Below are 15,481 nucleotides of genomic sequence, written 5' to 3' on the forward strand. Positions count from 1 at the left end.
AAGGAATTATTTTCCCAGCTCCTTTCCAGTACCTCTTATAAATAAACAGCAGGATCCAGAGCGTCACTGAGGGTGGCCAGATAAAGCAGCGCTTCTGCTACAAAATGAGTCATTTGTCTGAATCTGAGTCCATGCTCATGGGGCTGGAGCAAAGAATTACTATAGTAATCTTTATAACAGACTCAGCAGGATGGAATTTATTATTTAGTTGCAATAAATTTTGTTAAACTTACATTTTGGGGGCTGAAAAGTAGCAGAAAAAGTCTAGCAAATTATCATTGTAAACTTTGAATTCAGAAAGAAAAAAGACAAGTCATTTTGCCTTTTTTGGCCCTTTTACTTTTTTGAGTTTCTCAATCATTTTTGTGTGATGTCTTGGCCGGTGTCTGGTCTTGGGACTGCACACCGGGTGAGGTATGGTGGGAAGGGAATTGAGATAATTACTGAATGATGGAGAAGTGAACAGAAAACGCCGGAAAAAAGGCTTAGTAAGAGTCTCTGACCAGTGTACCCAGACACTTGGCCACTCCCTCTTACAGCGTGGAAGCCAACTGGGGAGAGCAGAAGCCATGCCTCTCGGGCAGGATTAGTCCTTTCATGGAACTTATGGTAGTGAGGTCAGTAGAGTAGGAGGAGATGGTTGAAATGTCATTGTTACATTGAAAGCATCTTAGGAACAATATTCTGGACATGTCTGAGTATAACATTCTGGATACAATCTGTTAGGAAGCCAGGGCACCACATTCCTTTGAACTTTGACCTCTAGCAGGTGGATGAGGGTCCTCTTGAATGAAGTGCTGTGGTTTCTGTGGCACAATTCACCCTGCTTTAAAACCAAGACCATGGTAGCTCACAGTGAAAAAAAGATGTGACAATGAATATATGTATGTATGTTCCATGTATAACTGAAAAATTGTGCTCTGCACTGGAATTTGACACAACATTGTAAAATGACTGTAACTCAGTAAAAAAAAAGTTAAAAAAAACCGAAGACCAGAAAATCCACAGCTAGGGGGAGGGGTGGGCTGTCAGAGCTGACTTTCTGGTGGTCCCTTGCCTTTATGGCTTAGGATCCAGAACAAAGAGAAGTCAGTGTTTCTGTTGCTCTGATGCCTTAAACTGCACTGGTTCCTGCTGACAGCAGAGAAGTCTCCAAGGGAATTCTGACCTTCCCCTTCCCCAGTTTTCCATGGGACACCAGTGCTAACTCCCTCCTAGTGCAGCGGCACTTCTGGGAGAGAGCTGTTCAGCCTCGGTGCTCTCTGCAGTGTTCCTTCACAGCGCAGAGCCAGCAGCCACTGCCCAGAAGCTGACTCTTCCCATCTGCCTCAGCTTTCCTGAAAGCCTGATTGATGAACCTTAACAGCAGAGATGGGGCCAAGGTCAGGGTAGATCTGCCTTTCTGAAAGCTGCAGTGGAATGATGCCAGGATTGCACAACTAGAGCCCCATGTCAAGGTGGGAAGTGAGCATGAGATGCCAGCTTCCAGGAAGAAAGTGTCTGTCTCAGTGACGATACACCTCTGCATGTTTTGGCTGCTACTGTAAATGTATCATTCCACTTTGATTTAGCCTCAAATAAAAGATGGGTAGTTTTCCTTTCAAGACCATCAGATTAGGAAATCATAAACCATGTTGATGATCCAGCACAGGCAGACCCAGAGCATAATAGCACAGGTGACATTTTGCTGATGTTTAATAGTGAACAACAACAACAACAAAATAAAATTTAAAAAATAATAATAATTTTTAAAAAGAAAGAAATAACCCAAGGGGTTCAGTCCATAGCAGCATCAAAGTTGAGAAAAGACCCATTTTATACAATTAAAAATAATTTGAACAACAAAAAAAATAGTGAACAAGGCAAAGGGGGATTGTGACTTTTTTCCTTCCCTAGAACCCTCTTCACCACTATGCAGCAAAAATCATTTTCCAATAGATTTCTCAGAGTGATTTGTTGAAAAGATGGAATAATCTGGTAATACCGTCAGAGCTGTAGACGAAGAGGGGGAGAGACGGTGTACAAAGCTGTGGTGCTGCCCAGATAAAATGGGGAACCCTGGGTTGCTGAGAGCTGATTGGCAAATACAAATGGAAATTCCTCCCCTTAGAATTCCCCAATTTAAAGTGTTCTGAACACCTTTTATTCTACAAAGGTCTGATTCTCTCCCACTAATTGGTTCTGTGACTTAGGTGACATTGTTGGCTTTACTGAGCATCCACTGTTTGCAGAACTGTATCCGTGTGCTGTAGAGAGATTTGGAGGCCCAGGACTTAAGTCTCTGCAGAGAGATAGAGCGGCACAGGAAAATCATGTTTCTCCTAAACGTCTTAGTTAGAGTCCCTGCAAAGCAGAACCATAGGTAAGGCTTTGAGTGCAGGTAGTTTGTTTGAGAGGGCTTCCCAGGAAACAGGAGTTAAGAGGGTGGGGAAAGTGAGGCAGGAAAGGAGGAAAAGCCAATACAAGAGTGCACTTCCAAGGTCACGAGGGCTTGATGCCACCAGAACTTCCGAGAAGCATCCAGAATGCCTCCCAGAACTGCCTGTGTGAGGACAAGAGGTTGGGTCATTTAGCCACCAGCTCCTGTCCCCATGAGGGTGACCCTAATGGCATGAACTCCACCACAGTGCTTGTGACATGTAGGCAGGGTCAAAGGAGACCCTGCAGCCAGAAATGGAAAGTCTCCAGGTATGTGTTTTTGGTGGGATATTGTCTGCTGTGGTTCTGAGCTTCCTCAGAATTGACCAGTGTGGTGGCAGCTGAAATTAGGAGAGTCCTCAAGCACCTGTTACACAAGGATTGGTGCTATAATACAAAGAGAACTGGAGTGCAATAGAAACACCTGCAGGAGGTATCTGATCCAGAGGTTGGGGGAGGGGTCCAGGAAAGCCTCCTGGAGGAAGTGATTTCTAGGTTGAGACAAGAACAGATGAATGGGAGGGAGTCAGGGGGAGGTGAAGTGCAGCATGGGGAGTGTATGGCTGGAGCAGAGATTGCAGAGGCAGATGAGGAGAGAGATCAGGAAGAACTTTGCAAGTGGCGGGGTTTAGACTTTATTGTAAGAGCAACAGAGGGTTGGGGAGGAGACATTTAAGCAGAAAGACAGGATAAGCTTTATGTTAGAAAATCCACTCTAATGACAGCATGTGGAGTGGAAGCCAGTTGGAGCAGGTAAGTGAAGGTGGGACAGAATGAAAGTCAGGGAGACCAGTGAGGAGGCCACTGAATTATCCAGGAGAGAGAATGTAAAATGAGAACCAGGGCAACGGCAGTGAGGCAGGTGAGACATGAAGAGATTTGAACCATAGTAAGTTTCCACATCCCCACTCATGATCTCTTCTTGGTCACATATAGTCTGTGTACTGATGGAGAGATTGTGGTAGGGACTGAGTTGTCTGGGAAGGAATTTTTAGAAGCTATGAATTGAAGGCTCATAAAGAGCTGTTCAGAAAATTCTTAAGCAAATTGGGAATAAAATAGCTGTCAGAAAAGCTCTCAAGTAAATTCTCACATTAGAGGTAAGACAGCGCAGGGCACCACACTGGGAGCCTGAAAGACCTCTTCATCCTGGATCTGCATTTTCTATTGGTTTGACCTTTGTTGTATCATGTAGCCTCTCTGCACTTTGTTTATTTGTCTAACTCAAAGTGAGGATGATGGTGCCGACCCAGCCTCCTCTGAGTTGATCTTAAGCTGGAAGTATGTAGTGGGATGTGACCATGACGGGGAAGCTAACATCCTCTTCACTGGCATGAATAGAATGAGAGCATAGTGGGTAACTCTTCAGCCCCTAGAGTCTTGTATTCAGTGTGGACATTGGCTTGTCACTTCACTCCAGGGCAGAGGTAGTGAGCCGTCCTTCCCCAGCACTATGCTGCAAGAGGTGGGATTTCAGAATGGCTGGTGAGACACGAGAGACACGAGATCGTCTTAAAAGATTCCTCCTGAAACTCAGTGGTCCTCTTTCACAGGCAGTGATGAGAATAAATGAGAAAATGCTTATGAAAGTGCTTGGAGAATTAGCCTTCTAGGCAAGTGAGAGGTGTTACTATCAGTGTTGTCAGTACACCTTGTGATGTTAGCTCATAGAGTTTTTAAATGTTTTAACTCGCATATCCCAGTAAAACAGAAAATGACTGCTAGTTTCCTGTATGCTAGTATATAACTTGTTTTCCTTTCTAAAGAGACCAAAAGTCACATTCCTTCCATAATTCCTTCCCCTAGTACCACCTTCTTACTAGCTGCGTTCTGTTTTTCTTATTTTATCACATACATTTAATGTTGACAGGAAATATTTGACCTGCCAAGACTTGAACTTGGGCATGTGGGTTTTCTCCCACCGTCCATGATAGCATCATCAGCAAGTAGAACACAGGCTATAAATTCCCTGCTTTTAGGATGAGGAATGTTCTCCACCTCCTGGGAAAAACCAGGGCCCTGACTCACAGGAGTTGAAAAGAAACTGATCTTAGAGTCCTTTTAAGATACTATGACCTCTTGCTCATCAGTGTTGGAATCTGGTTCTCTTTCTCTTAAAAGAATTCCCTGGGGCTTTAGTGCTCAGATGATGACAGTGATTCAGGATGGGTAACATTTCCTGCACCTTTACTCTGTGCCAGGTGCTCTTTTAAGCACTTTACATATAAGATACACTCCAGCCTCATGAGTAAGTGTTCACTTTGTAGATTAGGAAACCAAGGCAGATGCAGTTAAACAACTAGCCTAAAGTCACACGGTTAGAGCTGGAATATGAACCAAGGCATGTGATTCTAAAACCAAGTCTGAATCATGCTGTGCTTCTCCCTCCTTGCACGCAGAGACCTGCTTGTCACGCAGGGCATACAGAGGGCTTCAGGATTTCCTATCCTCAGTCATTAGAGCAGTCAGAGGCAGTCTCCTAAGGTGTTTGCCACACCAGACAGGAAGTACCCTAGGTGCAGACATGGCTCCATTAAGATAAGTAGCTCGAATCTAGGGGATTTTTCTGTGCCAATCAGAAAAACCATTAATCAAGAAATGAGAGTTTTTAACATGCTACACGTTTCATGTCTTTGTTTTCCCTAGATTAAAGAGATCAAGTGGCATGAGCAATCTTTTGGGGAAAATTGGAGCCAAGAAGCAGAAGATGAGCACCCTGGAGAAGTCCAAGCTGGACTGGGAGAGCTTCAAGGAAGAAGAGGGCATTGGCGAAGAGCTCGCCATCCACAATCGAGGGAAGGAAGGGTAAGAACTAGCAATTTTGTTCCTCTGAAAATCCTAAAAACTCTGAAATCATTCACTGCACACACGCCACCAAATTTAGGCAGGCAGAAGCTTTTCACAATGAAATGAAAAATGTGAACTCTTTGGTTTGTCATTGAAGCTGAGTTCTAACGTGGGTGGGTCCTGTCAGCGAGGAAAACACTGGAGTGACAGGAAGGGGGTGGGAAGGCATGTGAGCAGCTCTTCTCTCGAGAACAGTCACGTCTGCCAGCCTGGATTTGCTGAATTACAACCCCCATGAACTGTAAGTCACCTTGTTTATTCACGTGGTCAGACCTGGCTCACTGTATCAGCCTTGGCCTCATCTGAATTATTTGACCTGAGAAGCCAGTGTGTCAGAAACAGAGCCAGAAGAGTGCCGAGATGTTGTCACATTATTGTGGGATGTTTTTGTCCATGTTGTTATGGCTTCAGCCTGTGTAACACACTAGCTCTCAGACAGCATCCATGCCATAATGTGCACCTTCTTCCTCTTCACTTTGGAATACAAAGAGGATGTTCATGACTGTGTGTATAGGGACATCCAGAAAAAAACTGTTCAGTGAGTACTTAGAAACCTCAGAGGGGCCAAGAACAGATTTGCTGCAGAGGTGGGTTCATGGCACAAGGTCCATGCTCCCTGCCCTTGAGGAAGCATCATGCCCATCAGGTGGCCCTGCTGCTCCGCCGGCCTGCCTCTCCGGCAGGGCTTTCCCTGCAGTCACTGAGCATCACTGAGGCTCAGCTTCTTCGCCAGTAAAGCTGGGGTAATGATACCACCCTCAGGGTGGTTGTGTGGCCCTCATGAGACACTATATGTGATATATGTATTATACCTATATGTGCGTAGCACAGGCAGACCTCAGACATACCGCAGGTTTGGTTCCAGGCCACGGGAGTGAAGCAAATATTGCAGTAAAGCGAGTTATGCAAATTTTTTGGTTTCCCAAAAGTTTGCATGTAAAAGTTACGTTTACACTATACTGTTGTCTGCTAAACATTATATCTAAAAAGCAAGGTACATACCTTAATTTAAAAATACTTTATTTGCTAACCATCATCTGACAGCACAAGGTTGCCACAGTCCTTCAATTTGTTTAAAAAAAAAAAACCCACAGAATCTGCAGAGTGCAGTAAAGTGAAGCGCAATAAAATGAGGCATGCCTGTCTACATGAAGCCCTTTGCAGAGCACCTGTCACTGTCACATAAAGGTGTGTGTTAAAGGGGTAGTCCTTCAGGTTATTTATAAGCTAAATTACAATAAAGACAGGTGCGGTTTTTGTTTGGGGAGTCATTTTTCTAAATTAGGCTTCACGAGTATTTGAATGAACCTAGAAGCCGATCAATATGTGAAAAAAATTTTTTTTAATGATTTCATGAGCTTTTTTAACTATCAGACTTCTAAGTCAGTCTGTCAAAGATGATTTGCCACAGGACAGACAGGGAAGTGCCACAGCATCTGTGGAAGGCCCACAAGAAAGCACAGGTAGGAGTCAGTGTTACCCAGAGAAGGCCTCTGCCACACGCCCTGAAGCGCCGCCTCTGAGCTGGCCCTAGTAACTCAGCCCCTGCCTCTTCTCCACGTTCACCTGCTGGGCTGAGGCGGCAGAGGGACTGCCAGTGTGTGCCAGACTTTATTGCTTCTCTGAGGATGGGTTATATGGGTTAGACAGTGTTCATTCTGTTAATAAAGGTCTTGTAAAAGTAAGGAGCCGTGCTGTTGAAGATAAGGGAGAGAGAATAAAATGTAGGCTGGAAGAGAAAACAAAATTAAAAAGGCCATCTGCCCAGTGAGGACTTTCCAGACTGGAAAGTCACCTAACTGGGTTAAGGAACTACTAATAGCATGCAACTTCTAAGCGCTGCTTTTCCCTCTTCTCTGAGCCTCCGCTGCCTCGGCCAGATGATTCCACGGATCTGATTGTGTTTTTCCAAACCAGATCTGATGACTTCCATGTTCTGCCTTTGGCTCTTCTCACCTGCCCTCTCCAGTGCCCACCCCCACCCAACACCTCCACTCACTTGTCTCTCCTAGTTCCTGCTGGCAGATGAAACAACCCAACCCTGGTCCAGGGAAGGAACTATTGCCCTGCTTCTTACCTTGGCTAAGCATGCAAATCTTCTGGGAGTGTTTCCAAAGTTCAGATGACCAGACCACCTCTGTGCACTGCTGAATCAGAAGTCAGAGATATCTGTGTGGTATAGATATATAAGGGAATACTACTCAGCCATAAAAAAAAGAGTGAACTTTTGCCATTAGCAACAACATTGACGGACTTGAAGGGTATTGTGCTTAGTGAAGTAAGTCAGACAGAGAAAGACAAACACTATATGATATTACTTACATGTGAAATCTAAAAAATAAAACAAACTAGGGAATAGAACAAAGAGGCTCACAGATGTAGAGAACAAACTAGTGGTTACCAGGAAGAGAGGGAAGGGGGAAGATAAGGTAGGGGATAAAGATGTACAAGTTACTATGTATAAAATAAGTAAGCTACAGGGATACATTGTATAGCATGGGGAATATAGCCAGTATTTTATTATAACTATAAATGTAGTATAACCTTCAAAAATTGTGAATCACTGAAAATTGTGTACACTTGAAACTTATATAATATTGTAAATCAGTTACACCTCAGTTTTTTAAAAATGAGTCACAGACACCTGTATCTTTAAATCACTCCTCATGTGCTTCTAATGCACAACCAGGGTTGAGAATCACTAGACCACAGCATTAAGATTCTAAAAATGAGAGCAATCAGCTGCTGGGTACGCCTTTCTGGCACATCTATAACTAGAGAGCCAACTTTCAGAACAGGCTATTGAGAAGGGCAAGATATCTATTGAGAAGTGTGCCCAGTGCTGCAGTGTCGAAGGGAGGGAAGCACAGGAACCAAACCTGTAAGGTCTGTTTGGTCCGGCCCCAGCTTTTCTTACACAGATGCCCACAAGGGCAGAGGCCACCTGGGGAGAGTCTACTCTGAGGGAATAAATGGGGAATCACATGCCAAGAGGTATTACTCTAGAACAAAAGTGATCTCTGCTAAAACATCGGGGGGAAGGTCATATTTGATAGCATCTCAAAAAAGCTACCTATGAGTAATGACTGGCCTCTGCCCTATTTATTACGAGACTGTGACCTTTTTACATGCACTGTATTTAAATTCTTCTCATATACGAGAATCTAGATCATGAATGGTGGTAAAAATATCCCTATAATACAGTTCTGATTAAAATAAGATGAAATTGGGGTTAAAAGATTGTCATGCTTTTTGTGTTTTGGTAGTAATTCTGCTTCAGTAAGTTCTATCCTATCTTTCCCCTTATAAAGCTTTGATAGAATTTGAAGCTACATTGGTCAGTATTGGGTTATTACTGTCCAACTTTTTTAGAGTATTTTGCTATCTTAAAATACAAGAAGCAAAACGCCTTGAGAAACAGTAGGCACAGGATCAGATCTGCAAAGAATTTAGACAATGGAAATATCAGATGCAGGTTTTGATACAATTAAGCCTCCTGTATAAGCCTCTGTAAAAGCAGAGAAACTTGAAAATATTTACAAGAAGAAACTCTAAAAGTGGCCTAGCAGATTTGAAAAAGATGCAACAGAATTTCTAGAAATGAAAAATATAATAACCATAATTAAAAATGAAATGGATAGATTTAATAAGTAGTTGGGCCAGCAGAAAAGAGTATATGTGAACTGAAAAACAATCAAAGAAATTATCCAGAATATAATTCAGAGACAAAAAGACAAAAACTATGAAGGTGGAAGTTAAGCCCCCTCGAGGACAGCATAGGAAAAGATGAAAGTCTCCTCTTTATAGATTTTTTTCATCAATAGTATATTAGACAATGTGTGATACATTTACACACTGGGATACTCTTTAGCAATTGGAATGAATGTGGATAAATTTCAATACATAATAGCACAAAGAAGTTCGTGCAGTATGGTTCCATTTATTTTATTTATGTGTTTAAATTCCATTTATATGAAGGTCAAAAACAGATAAATACGTGTCCATTAGGTCAGTTTGTAAAGAATCAAGGCGCAAAAAATACATAAATATATCTATTTATGTCAAGTTCAAAATTAGGCACAACCAGACTGCAGTGCTGAAGAAACAGAAACTTGAAAGCAAGGAAATGTGGGCAAGCACACACCTGTCTGGGCTTGGGTGATGGATGTGGGTGTCAGGTGGGAGTTCTGCTGGGGCTTCCTGGGGGCTGCCACATTCTCCTTCTTGACCTAGTGATGGCCGTATGTATGCTTGCTTTATGATTCATCTGCCTTGCCCATTTTACTCACTTTTCTCTGTGTGTGTGTGTGTGTGTGTGTGTGTGTGTGTGTGTGTGTGTGTGTTTTATTTTACGATAAGCCGAGTTGAAGTTGAATTCGTACCCTGCTTCTACTACCAACCTGTCGTGTGCTCAGCCCCCTTTCCCCATCCTTGAAGTAGAAACTTCACTATACTCTCAGGTTTATTATGGGAATTAAATGAGTAGGGGAATGTGTAGCATGTTTATAGATAGGATTCCCCTCCCTTCTCCCACACCCTACCCCCCCACACCAAGTCTCCTGCCCACTCTTTTTTATTCCATCTGCCAATACTGACCATGCCAAGTCTAGGGCATCACTGGAAGGCCGGGTGTTTTATTCTTCTAAATCCCTTCCTGGTGTATTCCCGCCTACCTTTCAGGAATACTTCCCACAACTGTGGCCAGCACAGCTTGGGGGCGTCTCCTCTCAATCTGCCTGGCTGGCCTGTCTTCTCTGGGCTTTTAAAGTAGGGAAGTCCCAGGGCTGAGTGCTAAGCAGCCATCTCTCCTCACATTCTCTCCCTCAGGAAAGCACACTAGTTCCACGGCTTAGGTACTTTTCTGCTGATGACTCCAAAAAAGCCATCCGCTGCCTGACCGACCATCCCACTGAACTCCAGACTCCAGTATCAGCTGTTTAGTTGACATCTCCATTTGCATGTCCCAGACACATATCAAACTTAATGTCCAAAACCAAATACAGGTATCCCTCTCTTTTCAAAAGTTCACTTTACACCACTTGGCTTTTATGAAAGACCTGCATTAATATTGCTCTACATGTTCTCACTAACTGAAAAAAAACCTGAAGAGGATTTTTGTTTTCACAAAAAAGATAATTGCTTCTTCACTTGACACCATTTCAGCTCAGAGAGATGTCATGGGAACGTCCTACTTTCAGGTAGCAGGAGAAACCTGTACTTGGTTTCTTTCCATAAGCAAACTTCTTCCTCAGACTACTCAGAAAATGGCACCACTCATCTCAGAAAGTCATTCACCCAGCTAATGAAAGGAAAACCCTGGAAGTTATCCTCTTTCCACTCACATCCTGAAAGTCACTAGACAGTTCTATCATAAGATAGAATTTCAGTGCAGCCCACCTGCCATCCCTCCAGGACAAGCCCCGGGCATCTGCTCTGCTCCCTGCTTCTCGATATGTACCTCTCCTCCGCTCTCCTCCACTCTCCTCCATTCTCATCACAGCCAACCTGATTTTTTAAAAAATACAAACCATTTGTCAGCTCTTCCCTGTTGAAAGCCCTCTAGTAGTACTTGAAATCAGTGTTGACCGCCTTCCCTTGGTGTCCCGGGCCCTCCCTGAGCTGTACCGTGCCCACCTCTTACCTTCTTCTCCCCTGCTTATGGCAGCCCAGTCTCTGCACTGCTCCTTCAGGTCCTCGTCCACAGTGGGCTCTTGTTTGTCACTCAGATGCCGGTGTCTGGAGTAGCCCCACCCCAGGAACCCTCAGTCCCACCACCCTGTTTGATCTTCATCACACTCACTGTCAACTGATCAGGTGTGTCAGTGTGTTTTGCTTCATATACAGTCAGCCCCCGAGGGCAGGTTCTGCTTCACCCCTCACCCACACCCAGAGGAGCATCTGGAGCAGGTGCTGAGCCATGGTGCTGTGCAAATGCCCATCCCACTATCAGACAGCCATGGCTTTGTTTTGGAACCTAGTAAGATTAGAATTAACCCCCAAGGAACAAAGGGCATGATATATCAGAGTGGTGTTTCCACCCGGGCATCATTTTCAGTCAGCAGAGTTGTTTAAAATGTCTGTACTAAAGACAGTCAGCTGCACAGCAGAAAATCACTGCTTTTCCTCTGAGCCCCAGATTCCCAGGGTGAGGTCCAGAAATTCGGGATTGATGTCTGCAGTCTGCATTCATGGCAGTAGCACTGCTTCCCTCTAGCCTTGTAACAGATCATGCCGGGTTCCCCGGCAGTGTTCACCATCAGCAGTGCCTCTCCCACACGGCTGAGGCGAGGGCCGGCAGGCTCAGGGAAGGATCAGTGCAGAGAGAATGAGAGGACAGGCTTGGTCTTGGCTGCTGCTAGCAATCAGATTGAAGGTCATGGAACCCCGTGTTTGGAAACCATGTGTGTTTGTGATTTGGGACGACGTGAAGGAGAAACCAGAGAAAATAATTTTCTCTCTCCGAAGAATCTATCTCCTTGACCCACAAAAGTCACTCTTTCAGAACCAGCACAACCTTGAGGTGAGATGGGAGGAAAGCAGTGGAGGAGAAACTTAATTAAAATCACTCTGGCTCTGGAGGCATTTGCAAGTCACCTCCTCTTCCACGAGGCTCCTGCGATATTGGGCTGATTGCTTCTTTCCCTTGCATTTCTCAGGACAAAAAAGTGCGTCTCTTATTACATCCATCATGGAGCTTTATTCCAGCCTATGAGTGCTTGTGTTGCCTGTCACTTTCTGGTGTTGGTTCACCGCCTTCCTTGGGTTTGTGCTCTGCGGAGTGCCTGCTGGCTCTGCCCAGAGCAGAGTAAGAACTCAGCCCTCAGATGTCCTCAGCTCTGTGCCTGCTTCATGGTCCCTGCGCCTCCTTGTGCTCTTTCTTTCCCTGACCGTTGGGCGGATGGTGACCCTACAGTGAAAGTAATTTGGGTTGAAAGATTAAAAGGATGACAGCCCGCTGTGTCTAACCTGGTTCTGAGAGGAAAAGCTTAGAAAATCACTCAGGTTTTGATGCTATTAGCACGTTTTATTAATGACAGTGAAGAGCTGCTGCCTCTTAAATGGGCCACATGAGGCAGTAGTGATGGGAAGGGATGGTCCTGCTTATGGAGGCTGGGTCCCCAGGAGTGCTGGGCACAGACCAGAAAAGAACCCTGCATCTGTCAGCTGGTGGTTCTCTTCTGGGACTATAACCTGCTTAAGGTGTCAGAAAATTTCCTGAGACCCAGTTTAAATAGGGCATCCCCTCCAGCCACCTTGGAGGAGGCAGCCTTCTGCATGAGCCCTTCTTCTGGAGCATTTGGTCCCTTGGCCCCTGTTCCAGCTGTCCTGGTTCTGAGGCTTTGTAGTGGTACAGTCAGGTCAGAAGTGGGACGTAAGAGCCCCACACTGCTCAGAGCCATTTTTGGTTTTATTGTTTACAATGTACTTCTCTCAGTTTCGCGCCTGCATTGTCAGAGGGGTATTGTAACTTTATTCCTGTTTTGTAGAGGTAAGAAAAATTGAATACCAGGTTTCTTGCCCACAGTCACAAACATAATAAACGTTAGAGTCAGTCTCATCCTCAGCACCTTTTCTCTCTCGGTGGCGATGGAGTCCATGTCCTGTGGAAGTGTTGTTCCTGGTCAGCTCTTGGCAGTAAACCAAAGCCATTGCAGGGATCCTGTCAACAGCTGTAGGTGCTGCAAATGAGCAGATTAAGTTGCCAAACCTGCCTTGATTGCCTTTGTCTAGGTTGCCCTTGAGACTTCGGTTGCATTCTGTACTTGTGTTCTTCTTTGCTGCCTGAGGCCTTCCCTAAACCTGAACTCAGCCTGCACCTGCCTGTTTAGCACCTAGCCTGGCCTTACTCTTGATCTTCTCAAGGTCAGCTGGACCCAGCACAGCTTCCAGGAACCTGCAAGGTCATTATTCATGCTCAGTGAGCATCCAGATTTAAGTATCACTTCCTCTTCTTTAAAGGAAAGTCGAAAAGAACGACCCCGAATGCTCACCCTTGTCCACTCTCTCAGACAGGTAGCCCTGGGTAATGACTTTCTTGAAACAGGTCCTAAAGTCCTCTTGAACCACTGCTCACCCCTTTCTTGAGCTGGAACTTCAAGGGGCAGTTAAAGCACCCTGCTGTCAAACCACTAATGTTGCAATGATCCTCTCCCAGAGCTGGTGGGCTGGGAAAGGTTGATGGTTGTAGTGTCACGAAGCCCATCCTCGATTTTGAGTCAGTAGCCACCACTGGAGAGTCAGGATCCCTTGGTGATAGACGGAAGGTGACTTTGTTCTGTTGTGTGTCTACTTCCTAGCACAATCTCCCGTTTTTTCACTTTATCAGAAGAGGCCCACAGTGTCTGTGGCTTCCCCATCTGCCAGGGAATTCGAAATTGGAATTTCACCGGGCATCCTGTACTCACTTGCTAAATCTGACAACCTGACCATGAGGGCTGACATCAAACCTACAAGCAGGCCCTGCCATTGTGTTTCCAGCTGGGTCTTTTAGGGGACCCTGAATGTGGGCTGTGGGCAACAGAGGCACTTGATCTCATTCCCTTGGAGAAATTTAGGGAAAGGCCTCTCCTGTCATCCTCGGGGAAGCACCTGGCCCCCCCTGGGTGGAGGATACACAGGAGGGAAGGGTGAGGGGAGGGAAACTGCTGCAGGCAGTTAAATCCCTTCCACAGTGAGCACCATGTGCACCTCAGCTCACTTCACCTTCACTGCAGTCCTCAGAGTAGTTCTTCCCTGTTTTTCCCCTTTTCAGACACACCTTTTCCCACAGGAGGATGTATGTGTGCAGGGTACATAGCTTTCTCTGCTGCACCAGCTCAGCACACCACCAAGGTGAGGAAACACCATGTCACTGTTTTGCTGCTGAGAATAATGCTCAGAGATGTTGGGTCCTTGACCAGCACGGCCCAGCTAACTTGTAACAGAGCCAGGCTGTGAACCTGGGCTTGACTGAGCACGTGTTCTTCCTTCCTTAAAACCTGCTTACAAAACTGCAACACTTCCCTGCCTCTAGCCTCTAATATACTTTCCCTTTGATAAGCTGTTGCTTTCTCCTTGGTATTTTATTTTAATTTACATCTGAACCAGAAACTTCCTTGTTGAGACCAAATGTGAGTGGTCTGAATCAGATTTCTGAAGAGTCATGGTGGTCATTCTGGGCACCACCTGGGGTCATCTGTTCGTGTTTGCTGTAACCCGATGATCCCACTGGCCAAGTGGACCCGTTCACACCTGGGGGGACGGGAAGGTGCAGACGAGACATTTTCTCTTACTAGATCTGCTGACAAACGTCTTCATTTCCTTCCAGGTACATTGAACGGAAGGCTTTTCTAGACCGAGTGGATCACAGGCAGTTTGAAATTGAGCGAGATCTCAGGCTGAGCAAAATGAAACCCTGATGTGATGGGGAGCGTAGAGCAGCATAATCCTGTTTACAACGTGAGCTTCTTGTCTGTGAAATGTTCTTGTGTTTCTCAACTGTTTCCCAGTGAGATCTTTTTTCTACATCAAATTTCTGTCTTTGTATCTTGATCCCATGTGGTTTCATTCATTTCACTTTTAAAAATTTGCCCTTAAAAGCATACAAATAAAAAAATACAAGTTGGTCCTGAGAGAGGCTGGTGAAGATGACACCCCTTGCCTCCCTTCAATTCTGCTGCAAAGCCCACCAGGCCCAGCCAGTACCTCCCAAGCCAGTCTCATCCCCACGGTGGAGAGAGCCACCAGCCTTCCTGTGAACCTCGGGGGCTGTGGGACTCTCTGAAGAGGCTGGCCGGTGTTGGACACCAAGGCCCTGGGCAGTTCTGTTCTCGGTTCCACTGGGCTTCTCCCCTTATGTCCTCCCTCCTGTATGGGATTCCTACTTACTAATATAATATCAGGCTGAACATTAGGGTATGTTATTGCTGAATTAGGGATTTTTTTTTTTTCCTTCAGCCATTTCCCAACTTAAAAATCAACTTCAGATATGCTCCCACCTCAGTAATTCTTTAATTTTTGGTTTATCAAAGAAGATGCTGAAGGTCTTTTTTTTTTAATAACTCCTTAGGAAAATTTAAACTCCAAACTTCATGTTAAAAAAAGCAGTAAACCCCACCACCTGCTCCTGAGGGCGGGCAGTGGGGATGTCCTGAGTAACATGGACTGTTTTAGGGGAAGGTAGGATTCCAAAGACTGGAATTCAGATTCTGCCTGGACATCTACCAGCTACGTGACC

General features: G+C 45.1%; 1 protein-coding gene across 2 annotated transcripts in view; it reads left to right on the forward strand.

Moving 5' to 3' along the window:
• CFDP1 (craniofacial development protein 1) overlaps nucleotides 1-14,876 on the forward strand; it is a 101,888-nt gene extending 87,012 nt beyond the window's left edge. Inside the window, exons 6-8 of one of the 2 annotated variants that reach the window (XM_031456797.2) lie at nucleotides 5,065-5,223; nucleotides 14,018-14,097; nucleotides 14,573-14,876. In XM_031456797.2, coding sequence (XP_031312657.1) covers nucleotides 5,065-5,223; nucleotides 14,018-14,097; nucleotides 14,573-14,598 — 265 coding nt within the window. In that variant the 3' untranslated portion in view covers nucleotides 14,599-14,876. The remainder of the gene's footprint in view (nucleotides 1-5,064; nucleotides 5,224-14,017; nucleotides 14,098-14,572) is intronic. The other variant, NM_001319876.1, reaches the window with a different exon arrangement.
• Nucleotides 14,877-15,481: the final 605 nt, after the last annotated feature.

The sequence above is a fragment of the Camelus dromedarius genome, chromosome 9, assembly GCF_036321535.1.
Source record: "Camelus dromedarius isolate mCamDro1 chromosome 9, mCamDro1.pat, whole genome shotgun sequence".
Taxonomy (NCBI): domain Eukaryota; kingdom Metazoa; phylum Chordata; class Mammalia; order Artiodactyla; family Camelidae; genus Camelus; species Camelus dromedarius.